We start from the raw sequence: 21,575 nt of genomic DNA on the forward strand, positions 1-21,575 counted from the left end.
TTTTTCATACTAAGCTTTCAAAATACAATGCATATTTTACAACATATCTCAATTCAGATTCGCCGCATTGCAAGTGCCTAACAGCAACACATGGCTGTGGCAGTGGCTTACCTCACTGAACTGAGCGGCTATAGAAAATGAGAGGGAGGCTACATTCACTTTGTATTTTACTAAGGTCTATCCATTTCATTCCTCTGCACCCTCTGAAAAGTCCCTTCCTTTCCCCCTTAAATTTTACTTTATTTTGCAAATATTTGTTTTTCTTGCTTCTTGAACACTTTAGAAAACTTTAAAAGGCACTTAAACGCCTGTCCGAAATCAAGACCCGCGGAAGGCTTGACGTTCCGGGGCTTCGGTTCGCCGGCGCGGTCCTTCTATTCGACTCGCTGGGCTCACAGCAGCTTCGGGCGCTGGTCAGCTATATTGCTGGAACCTGCGGTCGCAGGCCGGAGAGAAAGGTCACACCTGGGAACCGGGGCAGGTCCCAGCCGTCAGGCCGCCTTGTGACATCACAGCGCCATGGCTCTGGGGCTCACACTCGGCAGGCCTCCATGCTTTCCTATGAGTCAAACATCTTTCAGCGTGCGGAGTCAGGAATGGAGGCGGCAACCAGGTCCCTGCCACTTTGCGCACAACCCGTTGCTTGCCGGGTCCTGGGAGCCAGCGAAGACGGGTGAAGAGATGTGCGGTGGTACCAGGAGACCGGCGACCCAGATGCTCCCTCCCCCAGGAGCACCAGAGGGTCTCCCGCGTGGTCCCTGCCTCTGCTGATTGGTTGGAGGTTGCCGCTGCGTGACGCAGATACGCGCGGGCCGCTGCTTTCCCCGCCCCCTTTTCCCCCTCTCCACCCGAGGTCTCGGCTGGTGGAGAGCGGGTTTCCTAGGCAACCGCAGCGGGCAGTCTGTACACACCAAGCCCGGGGCCAGAGACGGTGTCGCGTCTGCTACTACAAGAGAGGAATTGAGCAGTCGAAGTCGCTCCAACCCGTCTCGGATTGCCCCAGAATCCCTCCTCTTTCTGGGATAAGGTGAGTATCTGTCACCTGGTGGCATAAGTGACCAGAGAGGTCCAGGGAGGTCCAGGGAGCCTGTTCCGCTCTCCTCTCTCTCTCAGCCACACCTGAAGAAAGACGTGAGTGAAGCAACGTTGAAATTTAGGGAACCACATAACGGTGCACTAGAAACGATAATAATAACGAGATAGTGACGTGGTTTTAGAGACCGTCAGAGTGACTTATAGGGAGAAAGGAAGGGAGTCTGACCCACAGTCACCTGTGCGACTCTTTAAAACACCCATTAGGTACGGGACTGGGAGAACCAAGTCCCCATTACCCAACCTAATACTGCGCATCTAGAGCAGGAAGGGAGTTTATTTGTACCATCGGTGATAATTGATGAATTCTAATGTGCAAGGGAGGAAATAATTCGACCATAGAGGATTTCTACTTTGCAGAGATTATTTTTCTCGGAATGACTTCTTACCCAACTCTCATGACAAACAGAAATATGGTCCTCTATAGTCTGATTATTATTATTATACTCTAAATGGTCATGTAGAGCACATCGTTAAAGTTATACCATATAGGAACCTGTGGCATAGCAATTAATTCAAACTACTTAACAGAATTTCACTGAACATCTAGCATGTGCCAGGCATTGTGATAGGTTCATAGTTTCTTACCTCCATGAACATGTAACCTGATATGGAGGAAAGACCTGAGAGCATCACAATACAGTGTGACAAGTGCTGTATTCAGAGCACCCAAGTCTCAAGAAGTGTGCTTATACTATGACCAGAAAGAATTAGTCTTCAGAGAAGACTCTTGATTAAAATTGTTTAGGGGTGCATGGAATATGCTGTAGAGACAAAGAGAAAAGACATTTTAAGGACAGAAAACAATACGCAAAAGTACAGAAACATCTCAGCCAACAGATAAAACTACATTGTGGGCAGAGCTTGGGGTGCTCTGTGAAAGTTGTGGTTAATGAGGAGCTTGAGAGGTAGGCAGGAGTCAGAGTATGGTGACTGAATAGCAGATTTACCTTTTAATGGTGTAGAGTATGGACTGAAGGGCAGTGAGACAACAGGAAGGCATCCAGGTAGGTTAAGTGAACAGGGCCTGAACTGAAGCAAAGGCAATTGAAATGGCACACAGGAAGAAATGTATATATATTCATGACATATGCATAAGGATGAGTAAACCTGGAGAAAAAGCTGAAGATAAGTTTCAGATTTCTGACTTGGATGATAAGAAGGGTGTCATTTATCCAGAGAAGGCAAACATTAGGAGAAATATACTAACTGGAAAATATAATAGCCAGTTTTGGACAAACTGATTTTGACATGCTTGTGACACATCCAGATGGAGTTTTCCATGTAGCAGAAAAAAAAAAAGACAATAAATATTAGTAATTTTTCGCTGAGAACAAAACAATTGATTTGAAAAGTAGGCTTGAAATAAGTGGAGAGAAACCAAGGAGGGGGAAAAAAAAAACCAAAGGAACAAACAAGAGCGTCATCAGCATTGCCAAATGCCGTGTCAAGGCAAAGTTGACAGTTGAAATATGTCCAGTGTCTTTGGCAATTAGAACATTATTGTTGACACTGTTAAAATAAAGAAGCAGAAGGAGAAGAATTAGAGGAAGGATTAGAAGGAAGAAGAAAAGGAAGAAAAAGAAGAGAAAGCAGCAGCTTCAGAAGGAGAAGAAATTGCTGCAGCTTCTGCTGCAGTGGAATGAGACATCTTCAGTTAGTTTGTAATGAGTTGAGTACTGAATGAAGGTAGTGAAGTGTTGCTAATGATTACCTAGAAAGCTTTCTGTGAAAATATCTAAAACAGCTATTCATAAAGGAATACAGACAGGATAGGAGGGGCTTTTTTAAAGATGTGAGACCTAATGTCTATACACAGATGAAAAAGATCTTAGAGAAGGAAAAGTGGGAATAAATGAGGAAGATGAAAATTTGACAATGCAATACTCTGAAAGAGAAGATGGAACATCAGTACATAGGAAGAGAGAGATTTGATTAGGAGATAATGAAGAATACTTCTAAGGAGTCGTAGGAGGGGAAGTATCTTTAGGAGGAAAGAGAATTGAAGGAATGTACATCCAATGATATCACTGTTCTCTGTGAAGATGCAGACAAGATCATCTTTTGAGAGACCTTGAGAAGAGGCTTAGAATAGTTAATATACAATGAATCCTAGATCTTTATCTTTAGTCCTACTCTCCTAGGAAAGGAAATTGATGAGGAAAATAAAAACAAATGTTGCTGCAGATTCAGTTGTAGAGGCCATATAGTTGAAGTGACTTCAACTCCATACCAGTTTAATCCAAACTGGAGAAGAGTTGTGATTAGATCAATCCAAGATTGTATTTTGAAGGGTGAAAGCTCTAGAAACCCCTGGTGACTTCTGGTTCCCTGGGTGAACTAGAGATGACCTTTAATCTCTTAGTTTGGAAGGCCACCAAAAGATCCTTCCCAAATGCGAGAGTAGCCAAGGTGGCCAATAGGACATTTACCTCCTAATAGAATCAGAAATTCATCTGGAAACCCTGAATACATTCATCACTGGAGAAAGCACATGAGGCTAGGCTCCAATTTATACATAGTTTCATAAAATATAGCATTTGGGAGTTTTAAACTTAAAAATTTTTGCCAATTAACTATTGAATTAGAACACGAGTTTTTTTCCTAAAACTCAATGAAGAGAAAGATGAAATGAAAGGTAATGGGCATATTTATCTACTAAGAAAAAGTTGTCTCCTTGAATAGACAGAGAGCAATACCTTGTGCTAGAGGACGACTCAATACTGTAAAGATGGACCTTCTCTCTATATTAATCTTTAGAATGCAATCTGAATCAAAACTCAGCTGAATTTTTAAAACTAAATACAAAATAATCAAAAATCTTATTTAGAAAAGTAAATATGAATGAGCAACTGGGAAACTTCTAAAAAAGGAATCCAAGGTGAGAGTTTACAGTAAAAATCAGAATAATTAAAACAGGTTGATATAGTACAAAGTAGAGAGTGTTAAGGAAGAACACAGATTAGAAAGTACAAAAGTAGGACAAGCATATGTGTATACTGAAGGAAACAGTTTAAGTCCTTCTGGAATATACAGCTTGGACATGGACTAGATTACTTGGCTTCCTGTTTGGTGACTTTGTATGTTCTGAAGCCAGGCTTTCCTTTACTGCTCACATGTATTAAATCAAAACAGGGGCTTCTTTTCTGTTGAGTAGAGGGACTATAAAAGCCTCCTGTACTTGGTACACCATCCAAGTAAGCTTAGGTAGAGAAAACTGTGGCCTGCATCCGTACTTGAGCCTTTGATGATAATATCTTTCAGGTTGTTCTTTACGGAGTGCTCCTTTGCTTAGCCACTCCTACAACCTGGGCTGCAACACCTTGGAGTTATCCATGAATGAGATAAAGATGCACTTGTCAGGGGAGTAATAAGCAGCAATTTCCTTCCCTATAGATCTGTCTTCTAACCACTCTCATCACCTCCATTACTACTACCCAACTCCAACCAATATTTTCTCTTAGGTTGTTACAGCTGCTCCTTGACTAGTCTCCTTGCTTCTATCTTTGTAGTCTATATTCAACAAAGGAGCTGGAGAGATCCTATTCAGTACTTAATACAGTTGGTGTTACTTATCTACTCAACATCCTCATACAACTTTCCATTTTATTCATAAGAAAATCCAGTGTTTACAAGGACCCACAAGGTAGCACATGGTCTGGCCCCACATATCTCTGACATCACATCCATTTTTCTCATTATGCTCCTGCCATGTGATTTTTCTTGCTATTCTGCAGACATGCCAAGTTCAACTCTCCAATATTTAGCATTTACTCTTTCCTGGTCCTGGATGCACCTTCCCCAGATTCCCTCATGACTCACATTCTCTTATTTATATTAATTCTTTTCCCTGATTTCCCCTCATCAAAGAAGTCTTCTCTTTCCTCCCCCACATCAGTGTACCTATTAGACCCTCATTATTAGTGAGTGAATAAGCACAGAGTCCAGGGTACTTTTTTTTTAATTCATTTTTATTGTAAACCAATGGGATACATCTTGTTTCTCTGTTTGTACATTAAGTAAAGGCATACCATTTGTATAACCATACATTTACCTAGGGTAATAGTTTTTGATTCATTCTGTTCTTTTTCTCCCCCCCCACCCCTCCCACCCCTCTTATCCCTCTTACAGTCCCTCCTTCCTCCATTCTTGCCCCCTTCCCACCCCCTATATGTGTCATCATCCACTTATCAGTGAGATCATTCGTCCTTTGGTTTTTTGAGGTTGGCTTATCTCACTTAACATGATATTCTCCAACTGCATCCATTTGCCTGCAAATGCCATAATTTTATTATTCTTTGTGGCTGAGTAATATTCCATGGTGTGTGTGTGTGTGTGTGTATTTATATATATATATATATATATATATAAATATTTATATATATTTATATATAAATATATATATATTTATATATATTATATATTATATATTATATATAATATATATAGTATATATAAATATATTATATATAATATATTATATTATATATAATATATATTATATATTATATATAATATATATATTTATATATAATATATATATAAATATATACCGCAGTTTCTTTATCCATTCATCAATTGAAGGGCATCTAGGTTGGTTCCACAATCTGGCTATGTGAATTGAGCAGCTATGAACATTGTTGTGGCTGTATCTCTGTAATATGCTGATTTTAAGTCCTTTGGGTATAGGCCAAGGAGTGGGATAGCTGGGTCAAATGGTGGTTCCATTCCAAGTTTTCTTAGGAATCTCCACACTGCTTTCCAGAGTGGCTGCACTAATTTGCAGCCGCACCAGCAATGTATGAGTGTACCTTTCTCCCCACATCCTCGCCAACACCTATTGTTGCTTGTGTTCTTGATAATCGCCATTCTAATTAGGGTGAGATAGAATCTTAGTGTAGTTTTGATTTGCATTTCTCTTATTACTAAAGATGGTGAACATTTTTTCATATGTTTGTTGATTGCTTGTAGATCTTCTTCTGTGAGAGTCCAGGGTACTTAGATGATTTTCAGTTTGTGTTGCTAGCTGGCGTCCCTCTCCCTCCTATTTGACTCAGTGTCTTTGTTTTGTGCTGCTGTAATGAAGCAGAACAAACCACAGCTACCCTTTCACTGACCACTGCTACTTTGAGTTTGAGGACATTTTTAGAATAGTTTTGTGAAACTTTTCCTCCTGGTACCTTGAATTTTGTCCTGGTTTGCGTTAATGGCATTTCTCTCAATCTGATGCCATCCACATCATTCTTTTTTTTTTTTTTGCGGTGCTGGGGATCCAACCCAGGGCCTTGTGCTTGTAAGGCAAGCACTCTACCAACTGAGCTATATCCCTAGCCCCACGACATCATTCTTGAAAGACCTTTATCAATATCTCTGGCAATTGATGCTCTTTTCCTAGTATGGCTGTCCTTTTTTTTTCCCCTCATGTCCATTTCTTCAACCATTCTAATGGAATTTGAGGAGGAAAGTTAGGTAAATGCAGGACTCAAGTCACCATCTTTTTTTTCTTAAAAATTTAATTTATGCATGTAATGCATATGTACATAAATTTTATGAAACTGAGCATATAAGTGCTTTTAAATAAATATTTAAGTATAAATGTTTTAAACTATAATGAACATCTTAGACATTTAATTTTTTCTCAAGGTGAGTGTATCCCCTTCTTTTGTAGAAGCCCTTCTTTTGCCTCCTAGTCACTCACCTCTGAAAGATTATCTGAAAGATAATCATTAGCCTGTCTTCTAATACTATAGTTTATTTTCATATTTTTATGAATTGAGTCATATATGTGTACTCATTGCATGTGTATGTGTTCTTTTGCTTCACATTATTCTGTGAGAATCAGCCACATTGTAAATAACAATAATTGTTTCTTTGTCATTCTACTCTCTCTAGGTACAAACCCCAAAGAAATGTATGGTTATATCCCACATAACAAAATATTCAGAGAAGCACTATTTAGCCCCCAGTTGGAAACAGTCCAACTATGTACCAGTAGTGGAATGACGAAAATCATGATTATACAGCAATAGTTTATAATACTAAACATTCTCTTCAAAAAGTGTCTTTTTTTTCTTTTCCATTTCTGCCTGAATCAATCCTAACTTTCCTATTCTAGCCACATCAGCTTTTACTTGCATCCAAAGTAACTTATGCTAACAACTTAGTTTCTATATTTCCACATTTTCTTCTTACACAATCACACAGACCCACTCTCACACACAAACACGTATCTATGGGGAAGTTATTATTGAAACAGGTAAGGATTATAATATACGTAGTTCTCTATATTTTGTTTGTCATATAATATTACAAATAGGATTTCTATACTTTTTCGGATAATTAATGTCTAGAATTATATAATGGAAATGAAAATGTTAAAAACTATGAAAATGGGGTTGAATTTTATTAAAATAATTTAGGTATTAATTGCTTCACATCACATATAATGAAGTTGTTGAATTCATTTTAATAAATAACCATGCCAGTTAAGCTCTCTAAGTATACTTAAAGAACTGTGTCCAATTTGGGACCACAGTTTAATAAGGATAAGCTGGAGGCTATTCAAAAGAGACAAACAGGAATATCTACCATAAGAACTAAAAGACTTGAACTGGGAGCAAGGTAAAGGTATAAATGAAAGATGACTATTTTCTTCAAGTATTGAAGGTTCATTATACAGAAGAAAAATTATACTTGTTTTATTTGAACCAAGGGTAGGATGACAACGAAAGGACAGGAGTTTTGGAGAGACAGGATTAAATTCAGAGTAAAAAGTAAATTTCTAACAGAAATTTTCAGAGATCAAATAGACTGTCTTGGGGCCCAGACAGACTGTTAGTAACATCATACTATGTGAAGATTTCAAGTCAGGGTGGGTGGTTCCACTTAAGTAACTTTAAGGTCTTTTTCAACTTGGAATGACATGACCTTAGTATTCATTTCAACTTTTCATCTTCCTTAACAGATATATTATTATGACCATTATTTTTAATGGAAGATGATTGAAAGTGAAAATCTACATCAAGAAGAAATAATTAAAGAACTGGTGAGTCAAAGCCAAATTTCTTTTGAACAACATTTGAAGAATATGAAAGGGGATATTTTTTATTCTCTTTTCTGGAGCTTCAAGGATTATCTAGTGATTTCTTCTGCAGTATGACTTTTGGAAGTACAGAAAAATCACATATGTAGTAAAACTTTCTTTCTTGTGAGAGATATAAAAATGGTACCAGAGCAATCAACAGTTTGTAATTTCAAATGGCAAAAGTCATTTTCATTATTTAAAATAGATAATAATGCAATTTCTTTTTTTAAAACAGTGTTTGTGCAATGGTTTATCTTATGAGATGGTTGGAAAAGAAGGATCAAATGCTTCGAAACTAGAGATGTTTTTCTCAGGGTATCCCCATATAGTTGGATTATCATTATTTCCTAATTTAACAAGTCTTACAATTGTTGCTCAAGATATAAAAGAAATTTCAGGATTAGAGACTTGTTTACAGCTTAAAGAACTTTGGATTGCTGAGTGCTGCATCGAGGTAAGTTTAAATATATAATCTTATAATGGAATATCTTACACTGAATTCTTGACTTTGGGACAATAATTCATTGAAATATATGATAAGGCATAGAGCAAAACAGATAAGTGGGCACAAGATAGAAATTGATTTTCACAAAGGAAAAATTAGAAATAAGTAATCAAAGCATAAACTTATTTTACTTTTTAGTTATCAAATCAAATCAAAGCCAGCACTGTTTAATAGTAAAATTGGTTTACTTACATACTATTGGTTAGGTATCAATTTTGAAATTCTATATTGTGTAACATCAAAAACCACAGAAATGTCCATACATTTTTAGCTCAGAAATAGTGTAGCCACTCTGGAAAGCAGTGTGGAGATTCCTAAGAAAACTTGGAATGGAACCACCATTTGACCCAGCTATCCCACTCCTCAGCCTATACCCAAAGGACTTAAAATCAGCATACTACAGTGATGCAGCCACATCAATGTTCATAGCTGCTCAATTCACAATAGCCAGATTGTAGAACCAACCTAGATGCCCTTCAATTGATGAATGGATAAAGAAACTGTGGAATATATATATACAAAGGAATATTACTCAGCCATAAAGAATAAATTTACGGCATTTGCAGGCAAATGGATGCCGTTGGAGAATATCATGCTAAGTGAGATAAGCCAATCTGAAAAAAACCAAAGGACGAATGATCTCACTGATAAGTGGATGATGATACATAATGGGGGGGTGGGAGGGAGGCAAGAATGGAAGAAGGAGGGACTGTACAGAGGGAAAAGAGAGGTGGGAGGGGTTGGGGGAAGGAAAAAATAACAATGAATCAAACACCATTACCCTATTTAAATGTATAATTACACAAATGGTATGCCTCTCCTTCATGTACAAACAGAAACAAGCTGTACCCCATTTGTTTATTATAAAAAAAATAAATAAATAAAAGATTTTCTCTTAGAGAACTAATTCAACAGCCGAAGACAAACATATGCACAAAACTATTCTTTGCAGTATTGGTAATAGCTACAAATTTTGGAATGTAAATATTCCACACAGAGTAATTTTTAATAAAATTATTATAAAGTTCATAAAATATTTTATAATTATTCTATATTATAATTTGAAAAATTATAAATACATTTTAGATGATCTTCAGTAAAAAATTCCTCACCAAATTATATACATGTTATGGTTATAGCTATAAAATAGAGTTGATTAAAAATTTAAATAAAGTATACAAAATTAAAATTGTACTTAAATGAAATAATTATATGCTTTTTCTTTTAAAAATTTGGTTCATTTTGTTGGATATTAATTTTGTAATAAAATGTTATATTTGAGAAAATACATACTTAGAAACTTTATTGTAAGGATTAATGGCAAAACATAACCTAATACAATTTAGTTTCCCTTTTAACAGAAAATTGGAGGTCTTCAAGAATGTAGAAATTTGGAAAGATTGTATTTATATTATAATAAAATTTCTAAAATAGAAAATCTAGAAAAATTAATCAAATTGCAAGTCCTTTGGCTGAACCACAACATGATTAAAAATATCGAGGTAAGATAATTTCAATGATTTGTATGTAAAACCAATTACCTCTATAGAGTTTAAACTACAATGTCTAAGATCAGATTTTGGTTAGAGACCACAATATTTATCACTAGTGCAATTATTATGATCAAAATAACTAAGATAAACATAGCATTTTATAATGCATGGAGGGCTTCATATTCATCAATATGATTACTGCTCACCACAAACATGAGGGTAAGATGATGATGTTATTTGAAGATTTTTTTTAAAACAAGGTTTAGAGAAGTTAATAACTTGCTTAGGTTATGAACATGTTGTGTAATATTCTTTTTCCACTCACTCCTCCTCTTTGGTCTCCACTCCCCTTCTGGTTCTCTCTTACAATAATTCTCTCCAGGTTCCAATATGGAGAAACAAAGATGGCTTCATTGAGATACCCATTTCCCTCTGTGCTTGTGAAGCACACAGCACCCAGTAAACAAAGCACCCAGAGAACTTACCAGATTAATCAGAGACACATTGGAAATGAAGATTTTAATGATTTTTTTCTAAATAACATGTTGTCTAAATTTTCAGGGCTTACAAACTTTGAAGAATTTAAGTGACCTCAACCTTGCAGGAAATCTAATAAGCATCATTGGTATGTACTGTTTCATTTGGAATTTGAGATAATACTACAACAGTTATTTACCAGTATAAACAAGCATATGGGTAGATTTATTTCAGGTTTTTTTGTATAACATCTTTGCAAAGTATTTTTTATGTTTATAGAATATGAAAATATTAGCTATTAATGGTACAATTAATTTTGATGATATGCAGGAAATGATGGCTATATATAACTCAGAGATAGAAGATATTAAAATGAGGTAAAATAAGAAATTTGATTTTTCTTTTATCTTATTAAATTAAAGGTCGGTGTCTTGACATCAATGAACAACTGGAGAAGTTAAACCTTTCTGGTAACCAAATATATTCTTTCAAGGTATGTTTAAGTGGAATAATTTGTTTCTATTTATTAACCTGAATCATGAACCATATCATTGAAGAAAAATTGACCAAATAGTCCCTTTTAAAGGAATAGGTTCATTATTTCAAGCTACCTGATACTTCAGGGAATTTCAGTCATCTGACTAAATTGACTTTATGATCCGACACTATTAAAACCAAACAAATAGGCTGGGGTTGTGGCTCAGTGGAAGAGCGCTCACCTAGCATGTGAGGCACTAGGTTCAATCCTCAGAACCACATAAAAAAATAAATAAAGTAAAGGCATTGTGCCCATATACAACTAAAAATAAAATAATTTTTTAAAAAAACCAAACACATAACTATTTACTTGACTCTCAGGGTTTCATTTTCTCTTAATTTTCTTCCAGTCTTTCTGGGAGTCTGTGAGGTTTCATCCTCTCCTAGCATCTAAAAATGAACTGCCCCTGATCAGTCCTGGAATCTTTTCTCATTTGTATCTGCACTCATTCTCTAAATAATCTCATCATGTCTTGTGCCTTTAAGTATCTTTTATCTATGGGTTACTCCTAAATTGGTACCTCTACTTTTGCTGATAACTCCCTATAATTATCCTTGCCCAAACTGATTTCCCCTCCACTAAACCTTCTCCTTCAGGCTTCCCCATTTCTCTAAATGGCATTTCCATTCTTCCAGTTACTTAAACCAAAATCTTATAGCAATGTTTTACTCCTTTTATTCCTTCATATCCCACATCTAATCCATCAGTGAATTCCATGGGCTCCCCCTTCAGAATATGTCCAGAGTCTGGCCATTTCTTACCACATGTATCACTGCCACCATAGTTAAGGATACCATCATCTCTAACCTGCATATTAAGAGAAAAAAAAATCTAACCTCTCTTCCTCTGTTTTTCTTTTGCCTACTATCAATTTCTTCTTCACACAGTATCCTGATGAAGCTTTTAAAACTATGCCAGATGAAATCACTCTTCTGCTCATAATCCTCCCTTGGCTTCTCATTTCTTTCACTGTGTCAGACAAAAGATACTATTCTGGTAGTGATGGAATAACTGCTGTTCCCACTTTCCATTCATACCAGGGACCCCAAACACTAATTTTGAATGACATTTTGTGCCTTCCAGGACTCCAGTGTCATCTGACTCTTGAGTGTAGGTACGGGGTTCCCGTGTAGGATTTCTGAATTCATACCCACCATTTCCTAACCCAGACTGATGATCAAATACAACAGAGCCACCCAGTAGTCAAAGGGTATCTTTATTTCTTGGAACAGCAGATGGTTTACCCTCTTTGCCCCTGGAGAATTCAGCCAAATGATAATGTGCATAGCTCTGTCCATAAATCTCCCTTTTAGAGAACTTCTACTTAGTCCCACTCCAATTGTGGACCCAGTCCTAGCCTCAGGTCAGGCCAGTGAACCATTCTCACTTGTCCAGAGAGAGTTTGGGCACATATTGGTAACCCAACCCTGTCTTACTCTTCATTCTAGCAACCTGACTTCATTCTCACCTTGCCATTCCATTTGTAATTTATCTTTAGAACTAATACTTCCTGGTTCTTCCTTTGAATTTCTCCTAGTTATGATTCTGATTCTACTATCATCGCATTCTTCTAAGTTTCACCCCACCCTAGGACCCTCCTATCTCAGGCAACATCCTAGAAATAAGGAAGGTATAAGAATGATTTGGAAAGAGGTTGGTAGAAAATAATAATGATTCAATTCACATGTTTATTTAAAGCCTACTGTGTTTTAAGTGCTGAGTATTGGGAATACAACATTAAGGTACAAGCCCTGCTTTCAAGGAGTTTATCTCAGTGGTTAGTACACTTTTTTTATACAAGGCCAGATAGAAAATATTTTAGGCCTTTTGGATCACAGATGGCCTTCTGTTGCATATTCTTCTTTATTTTTATAACACTTGAAAAATATAAATACAATTCTTGAACTGTAGTCTGAGGGCCAAAGCTCATATGACTTGCTGGCTTCACAAGCAGTTGGCTATACAGATTGATAAATTCTGTAACAAAATTAAGCCAACTGGCTAAAAGAGCTCCTAGGTGGAGCATCTACCCCAACCTTGGGCCCTGAAATAAGGTTCCCAAAGAAGATGAAAACTGGGTTGGGCCTAGAAGGATTAATATATGAAGCTGGGTGAAGTTCAGTCAACTCAAAGTGAACAGCATATGAGTAAAGGTCTAAAGACAAAATAGGTTCTAGTACATTCTGAAACTACAAGTAGTTCAGTATGGCTACATAAAATGTTAGAATTTAAGCAGGGAGGGGCAAGACTGAAGAGTTAAGCAAGGGCCAGATGACAAAAAAAGAAAATGTAAACAGTGACTTAAAGATCAGAATAAAATATGTTAAGGAGATCTGGGGAGCAAGAGAGAGGGAGAGCAGTGTTTCAAGGTGGTCAGTATAGGACATAGAGCTGAAGGAAGCTGAACCCTCCAGGAGCCCTGGGGCAATTAGTAGCAAAAGGAGCTGTGCAGAGTGGCAGCATGTTTGATGGCTCCAAGGTTCAAGTTGGTAAATTTACATGATTTGGTAAATATAGAAAAATATATAGTTGTACAAAGTCTGATGTTAGTTATTATTGATCTTTTCTTCAGTAGTTTAACATGTTTTCTATAAAGAACATTTTAGCCATCTGAATTACTTTAATGTGTTTAAGTGTGTAGTTGGAATGCACTGTATTAGATTATAGGTGACCTCAAGTGATCAAATGCCTCCTTTAGAAATGGACATTCACACTTAATTAATTGAACATTATCATTACTCTTGTTTTAGGACCTCACTAACTTAACCAGGCTGCCTCACTTGAAGGATTTGTGTCTGAATGATCCTCAATATAAAACCAACCCTGTTTGTCTGCTGTGTAATTATTCCACACACGTATTGTATCACTTGCCTTGCCTTGAAAGACTTGACACGTTTGATGTGTCAGCCAAACAAATCAAGGAACTGGCAGATGTAAGTGTATTCCTAATCAAGTATCTGTGACTTAAGTTTGATAATTAACTTCTTTTAATGTGTCCCATCGGTTTTTGTCTCTAATTCTTCTTTTACCCAGTAAATGAGGTGTTTCACATAAAAGCATACAAATAATAACATTAATACTAGAATTTGATGATAATACTGGAAGGTGAAATACTTTTAAAAATACTGTTTATAAACTATACAAAACTAAAGGAAAGAATTCTGAAACATTATCATTAGTGTTAAAATATAAATGAGTAAAAATGTAACAAGTAACTACCTCTTATCTGAAATATTACATATAAAAATTAGAAAGTATACATGGTTGATGGTAGTATGCCAAAAAATGGGTAGATTTTAATCTAATTAAAGATGGTTAGAGATTCCCTGAAAGTGTAAGTGGCTCTCAGTTCTTGCACTCTTGAAATTGTGAAGAGAGTGGTTCCTGGGCTGCTGCTGACAATGACCCTTCCTGTAGGAACTTTTCACATGTCACCAAGGGATCTATAATTTCACACTGCAGTTCATGGAAATTCTCCATGCTCATTACTAATATTTCTATATCATTTTTCTACCTCTCTTTTCCATCCAATGCCACTCTCCTTGCTTCATTATTCATTCAGTTAATCATAAACTAACTTTGAGTAACTAGAATGTGCCAAGAATGTGGATGGCCCCACATGAGGGACCTCCCACCTTGTGGCCCATGCATCTTATCAACATAGATAATGTCTTTATCCATTTATCTTGCCTCTCTTTTCTTGCTAGGGATTAATTCTCAAGTTCCCCCTCTTTCTTCACTTTTATTCTAAGATTGAGATTATTCTGTTCTCCATTCTCAATCTGAAAAGTGAACTGTCTTGTAATATGAAGCAAAAGGCTAGTGCCATTGTCTACTTGCAGATGTTCAGTCATTGGAGGCCCAGGGAGGAATGTTTTCAACATTAATGCTTAAAAAAAGAAAAAAAAAACCTGCAAAACTTCACAGTATCAACCATATTTTTGAAATTTCTAGTATCTCTAATTTTACATCAGACAAAGATTCTGCAAAGGTGAACAGAATGAACATGCTTCACAAAGTTAGTTTGTTAGCTCATTTATCTAACAAATATTTAATGCCTATTATATTTCTGGCCACAGTTTAAGACACTAGAGATGCAGAGTAAGCAAATCAATCCCTGCTTTCTTGAAGTGTATAGTCCAGTAAAGGCGGCAGATAATAAGCAACTGAATGAGTAAATGATTGGCGTGTCAGATGCTAATAAATGCTATGGAGAAAAATACAACAAAGGTAAATGAAAAGAGTTTGTTAATAAGGACATAGAAAGGCGTATTGGCTCTTTGATTATAGAATTGTCAGAAAAGGATTTTCTAATAATGCAGCATTTGAGCAGAAACCTGAAACAAGTAAGGGAGCAAGTCATGTGATTATCTGGGGAAAAGCTTTACAGGGATCAGTAAATATGAAGTCCCTGATGCAGAAGCATGCCTCTCATATTTAAAGGGCAACAAAGAGGGCATATGACTGGAGCTGAGTATGTGAGGGAAAGAAAAGTAAGGAATGAAGAAAGAAGTGGTAGGGGCCAGATCATGTAAGACTCTGTAGAACGCTCTAAGTACTTTGGCTTTGACTTTGAATAGGGGCCACTGGAAAAATTTGAGCATAGGAGGAATAAGGTATATTTTAAAGGAATTCTTTGGATAATGGATTAAGAATAGAGGATTAGAAAATTATTCCAGTAACTCAGATGAGAAATGTAGATGTTTTAATACAGGGTGTTAGTGGAAAACAATGTAAGAAGTAGTCAAGATTCTTTTAGTAGTTACAAGGTGGAAACCATCTGGATTTGCTGATGAATTTATTGGGTGTGAAGTGCAGAGGAAATAGGTAGAGAATAATTCTAATTTATAAGCAATTAAAATAGTGAGTTATTTGATAAAAGAGGAAGAGTATGGGAGAAGTAGATTTAGGAGGAAGAATAACAATTTAATTTCAGGCATGTAAAGTTTGAACAGTCTTTGAACATCCAAGGGGGGATATATTCAATGAGTGGTTGGATATGTGGGTCTGATATTTTAAGAGTTTCCCAGGTTGGAGATACAAATATGAAAATTGCCAGCAGAAAGGTGGTATTTAAAGTTGTGGACTAGGTGAATAACAAGGGAATGTTATGGATGGGTTGTGTGTCATTTGGTATTTTGCTGAGGCTGACTTTGAACTCATGATCCTCTTGCCTCAGCCTCCCGAGCCACTGGGATACAGGCATGTGCCCCTGCACCCACCTTGATACAGATTTTTAAAATGCTTTCTTTATTACCAGTCATAAGATGTCAAGTTGCAGCACTTCTCTGTGCCAAACTCTTCAACAGAGTGCTGTTGGTTCTTCAGATTTTTACCCATGACTGTGAAATAATTTGTGCATTCAACCTGTGGCAAGTAAAACCGAACCTACCAGGAAGAGGCAGGGCATCAGCCTGCGATAGAGGGAAGAGGAAAAAGACTTGGATTGAATCTCTGCCTTTTCTTAGGGTAGATCCTTCACCAAACTTCAGTTTTCTGAACTATTAAAATGATGAGAAATAAAATATCTATCCTTTACCACCAGGTTGTTGTAGGGATCCTATGGATTAATATGCATAAAAGTCCATCTGAATTGTTAGGTTCTATAAAAATGATTTCTATGAAACCATACTAAGTATACTTCTGTATGGTTTTTAATTGGTTTTGGCAATCAAAGAAGCAAAGGGATCAAAATAGTCTTAGTACAAACATGCAACTGAATTTGATATTAATTAGATTAATTTTGTAAGGAAAACTATTGTTTTAACAGGCAAGCAATTATACCAAAGTTCTTGAAAATGACTTTGGCATCAATTCTTAAAAGTCCAAACACAAAAAACTACAAAGTTGATTTGCTATATATTCATAGTTTATAAAACAGTCTATCTTACTTTTCCATAATCTTAATGTAGTCTTAAACAACAATCCCTCACAATAAATGTTTTATTGTTGTAACACACCAAAGTGATTTTGAAAAAGTTTAGGAATAGTAAAAATAACAATTTATAAAGACATAGATATATTCTTAATAAAATGGGAAAAAAATAGAAGAAATGTGAAAAATACATTAGAAACTAAAATCAGTGATCACCTATGAAAGATGGGGCAAATGGGAAACGGGAATAGGTGTGGGAAGTACAGTTTTCTTCATATCTTTTAATATTTTTGTTTTTGATACATGTGAACATATTGCTTAATCAAAAAATGTTTTAAACAATGTAACTATAATATTTTGAATCTCTTTTGTCTCTAACTTGGGGGATCCAAATTAAATTTGAATTTCATAGAAACAATAATGAATGTTTTAGTATAATTAAATAAGTATGTCTAGTAAGTATAATATTAAAACATTGCTGCTTATCTGAAATTTAACTTTGCATCTTGTATTTTTTTCTGGCAAAATAAACTCCTTCCACCCCATCTTTTTGTTTGTTTGTGCCTTTTGTGGTTTTAGACTTAAGAATTACTTACAAGGGGCTGGGGAGATAGCTCAGTCGGTAGAGTGCTTGCCTTGTAAGCACAAGGCCCTGGGTTTGATCCCCAGCACCCAAAAAAAAAAAAGAATTACTTACAAATTCTTTTTAGCTGTCACTCAAATAATATTGCATTGGATTTTCCATTTTCTCCAAACATGCAAAAAGAAAAAAAAAGAGAAAGAAAGAAAAGAAAAGAAACATCATTTGCTATTTTGAAGTTACAGTCTTTTCTTCTCATTCAGTTGTACCTCAGAAATTAAGTTCATCTTTATCAGGGATTTTTAAATTAGCTTATTATCATACTAAAACATTTTTTATCTGTCCTAAGTTACAAATACCTTATTTTTGGCAGAAGACTTAGTGATTTCAGTTTCAGAACTTCTTATGCACATGAAAAGGAAATTCTTTTGGCCTCCTCATCATACCATATATTTATTTCTATTCTGTGTTTTATACCAAATAATTCTCTCAGCATCTAAATTATATACTCTGTACTAAATGAATCACACAAAAAGAGCCCACAGTTATAGAAATACATGTCTAAAACTGTGAGTCTTTCAATTTATTCTAGATAGTCTTTCAAATTATTCTCTTGATAAGGAGAAACATCATTATTTCAGGTAAATGGTTAAAACCAGGTTAAAATCATTTTTACAGCAAATACCTAATTGGTTTATTTTCTCCCCAGATGGTTCTTTTTGGCTAATACAGTTCTCAAGCACCATTTCATAATGATGGATTTAATTAACTTATCATGTTTAACTTATTAATTACTGGATGATCCACTGGTATTAAGGAATTCAAGGTGATTGGATTAGATTGACATTTCAGTCATTTGCTCAGTCTAAAAACCAGTTCACATAAAGCACCCTTTTATAGATTTGGGAAAAAAAAATTAAATCCAATTTCTTAGGATCTTACAAAATGAATTGAGTAATATTACATTTACTTTTAATTATTTTGTATTTCTTTATTTTTCCCTGAGTTATTCAAATAGGAGTAATGTAGTTATGTTTTATTTAGTAGTACCGTCTCATTAATCAAATGATACTATTTTATAAATTTAGTTCTATCTATAGTTTCTTTGTGTTGTCATCCTGGAAATAATGTGAGTACGCCTCACACATAAATATTATCCACAAAAAGAATCTTTGGAATGTCATAGTCTGCATATTAAATTTAAATATAGAATCCTGTGAGCCATTGTCACTGCTGCTATTGTTATTAGTGAGTTAACAAAACTTCCAAATTGTTATGTAGAACATGTCATACTAATAATCACCTGTAATTTCTTTTTGGTGATCTTTTGCTGTTCTCTTTCTTGCTTTTAGACCACAGCAATGAAAAAAATAATGTATTATAATATGCGTATAAAAACTGTTCAGAGGCATCTTAATGAAGACCTTGAAAAACTGAATGATAGAAAATGCAAATTAGAGAAGTTGCCAGAAGAACGAATAAAATTATTCAGCTTTGTGAAAAAAAATGTAAGGTTTAATAATGCAAAATTTCAGCAGCTATGTCTTAAGATAACTGTAGGATAAGATAGTGAAAAAAATATATATATACATATACATGTGTACACTTACATAAAATGTTAATGCCTAATTTCAAGTCAAGTTTCCCCTAAAAATGATTTGATTCCAGATACTTAACTAAGCTGCATTCTACTTCTAGACATCTGCAATTCAAAAAAGATATAGACTTATATAATTGTGAAATTTTTAAAAAACTGTGTGATTCAATATGATTTGGAAAGTTAGAGGGCCATTAAACTTATTTCAGCTGCATTTCTATTAGACACCAGCAGGCTGTGCTCAAAATTCATTTTCTTATTTATTGTGCTAAGGTATTCCTTTATGAATACTTTTGAACCATACAACACAGTGGGAACTTTAAACAAAGCCATACTTTAGTATTAAAATATGTGTGGCTTTTATTTAGAATAAGTTGGATTTCCTTTTTTAAGCCAGACCCCCCAAATTAAGAATCTGCCTCAAAAACTCCTTATATATATAAAAACTTAATGAATGTTTTAAAAGTACAAAGAAATAACAGATGGTTCAACAAATTACCTTAGAAAAATAGTCAAGCTATTTGGAAGCTGGGTCCTTAGTTTAACTTCACCAAAAGTAAATGGGGCAGGGGGAGGTAAGTAAATGTAGAAAATGAAAATGTGAAAAAATTCAAGAATAAATATATAGAAAAATGTATTTAGCTCTCCTCAGCCTATCTAAAAGGAATACTAGAAATCACAGTGAAATGTAGATTAATTATAAAAAAGTAAAATGATTTTTTACTTAAAAGAATTATTAATGGAAGTAAACAAATGCAATCTTAGAAATATGTTTCAACAATCATGATGGACAAAGGGACTTTATCCTTAGTATAAAAGTACTCATAAGTGAAATGAGATGGAAAAAGTAAATATCCAAGTAGAACAACTGATCTAAGTATGTAAAGTAGCACTTGAAATTTGAAAAAGACTAATAAATACTTGAAGAAGAGTTCAACTATTAATTTCCAAGTGTTAATTAAGATATCAAAAAACCATTTCACTTATAAAACTATCAAAGTGTACATGACAGAATGCAGACTGGTGAATGTGAACATGATAACATGATACACAATGCACTGCTGAAGAGATGTAACTTAGGTCACACATATTAACAGCCTAAGAATACTCACAGCCTTTGGCTTAGTAAATCTACTGCTAGTACTCTATTCTGTGGTTAGTCATCAGTGCACTATTAATAGCAACAAAAACTTGGAACCTCCCTGACTGTTTAACAAGGGGAAAAAAAGTTATGAACTCTTAAGATAGAGTAATATGTAGCCATTAAAAAAACAAGACTTTGAAATATTTAATGTTTTTTTCTAAATCAGCAGGTTTTAATAATTATAATCAGAAAAATATTCTTAAGTGTAAACCATTAATAAAACTTAAATTATTTGAATAAAAATTATAGGAAACCAATGTATGAAAGTCATATTTTCCGTTTCTTTATGTAAATTATATACAAGGTTGAGTGACCCCTATCCAAATGCTCAGGATCAAAAGTGTTTTCAATTTTGGAATATTTGCATAGGTTTTACTGAACATTACTACTCTGAAAATCTAAAATCTGAAATATGTAAAAAAGTTCAGGATTTTGGAGTATTTTGAGATTAATTTTCAGATTAAGAGTGCTTAACCTGTATTAAGTTAAACCTTCAAATTAAAAAATAACAGCTGTAGATTATATAGACTATAGTCACTTTTATAAACATGCCTAATTTGTTTCCAATAGATAGATATAGATGTTTTAGTGAAGAAAAATAGATAATGAGTAAATTTCTATTTTTTATTTTATGTGCAGTACAATTTATCTTGAAATCCTATGAGATTGAAGTTAGAGTAAGTTAAATGAAGCTCTTGCCTTGGGCCCAAAATTTTGAGAGTGCCCAAAGCCTAAAATAATCGAGATAAATAATAATTAGTGCAATGTTTTTACATATCCAAGTTAATGCAAAAAGATTCATTATGAACTAAACTCTCCAATATATCAAAATTTAAAAAAAAGAACATTGCTGTTTTGAGCCATATAGGTGACTAAGGCTAAAGGAAAAATGTGTACCCCTGTATACAAGCTTTTGGGTTTTTTTTATGGTTATCCTTTTTTTCAGAGTCCATAATTGGAAAAATATTGAAAACTGAAAAGGAGACATGTTTAAAATTATATTATTTGATGTTTAATTTTTTATTTATACCAAAACCAGCATTTATTTTTTATTTTTACTTTGTAGCATAAGCAAACTCAATATTTCACAATCTATATTTTTGTTTATTTTCAAGTGAGAGCCTGCCCAAGTTGAAGTATCTAAGGTCATCATTGTTCAAGAGAAATTAACTGACCAAACTTGCATCAAA

General features: G+C 34.8%; 1 protein-coding gene across 1 annotated transcript in view; it reads left to right on the top strand.

The window, feature by feature from the left end:
- The first annotated feature begins 904 nt into the window (after positions 1 to 904).
- Positions 905 to 21,575, top strand: part of Lrrc9 (leucine rich repeat containing 9) — a 99,734-nt gene continuing 79,063 nt past the window's right edge. The window contains 8 exon segments of the mRNA XM_047542345.1: positions 905 to 1,027; positions 8,057 to 8,137; positions 8,412 to 8,630; positions 10,043 to 10,183; positions 10,736 to 10,799; positions 11,074 to 11,144; positions 13,940 to 14,122; positions 18,997 to 19,152. Of these exon segments, the coding sequence (XP_047398301.1) occupies positions 8,090 to 8,137; positions 8,412 to 8,630; positions 10,043 to 10,183; positions 10,736 to 10,799; positions 11,074 to 11,144; positions 13,940 to 14,122; positions 18,997 to 19,152 (882 nt within the window). The 5' untranslated portion in view covers positions 905 to 1,027; positions 8,057 to 8,089.

Source organism: Sciurus carolinensis, chromosome 2 (assembly GCF_902686445.1).
Source record: "Sciurus carolinensis chromosome 2, mSciCar1.2, whole genome shotgun sequence".
NCBI classification, from domain to species: Eukaryota; Metazoa; Chordata; class Mammalia; order Rodentia; family Sciuridae; genus Sciurus; species Sciurus carolinensis.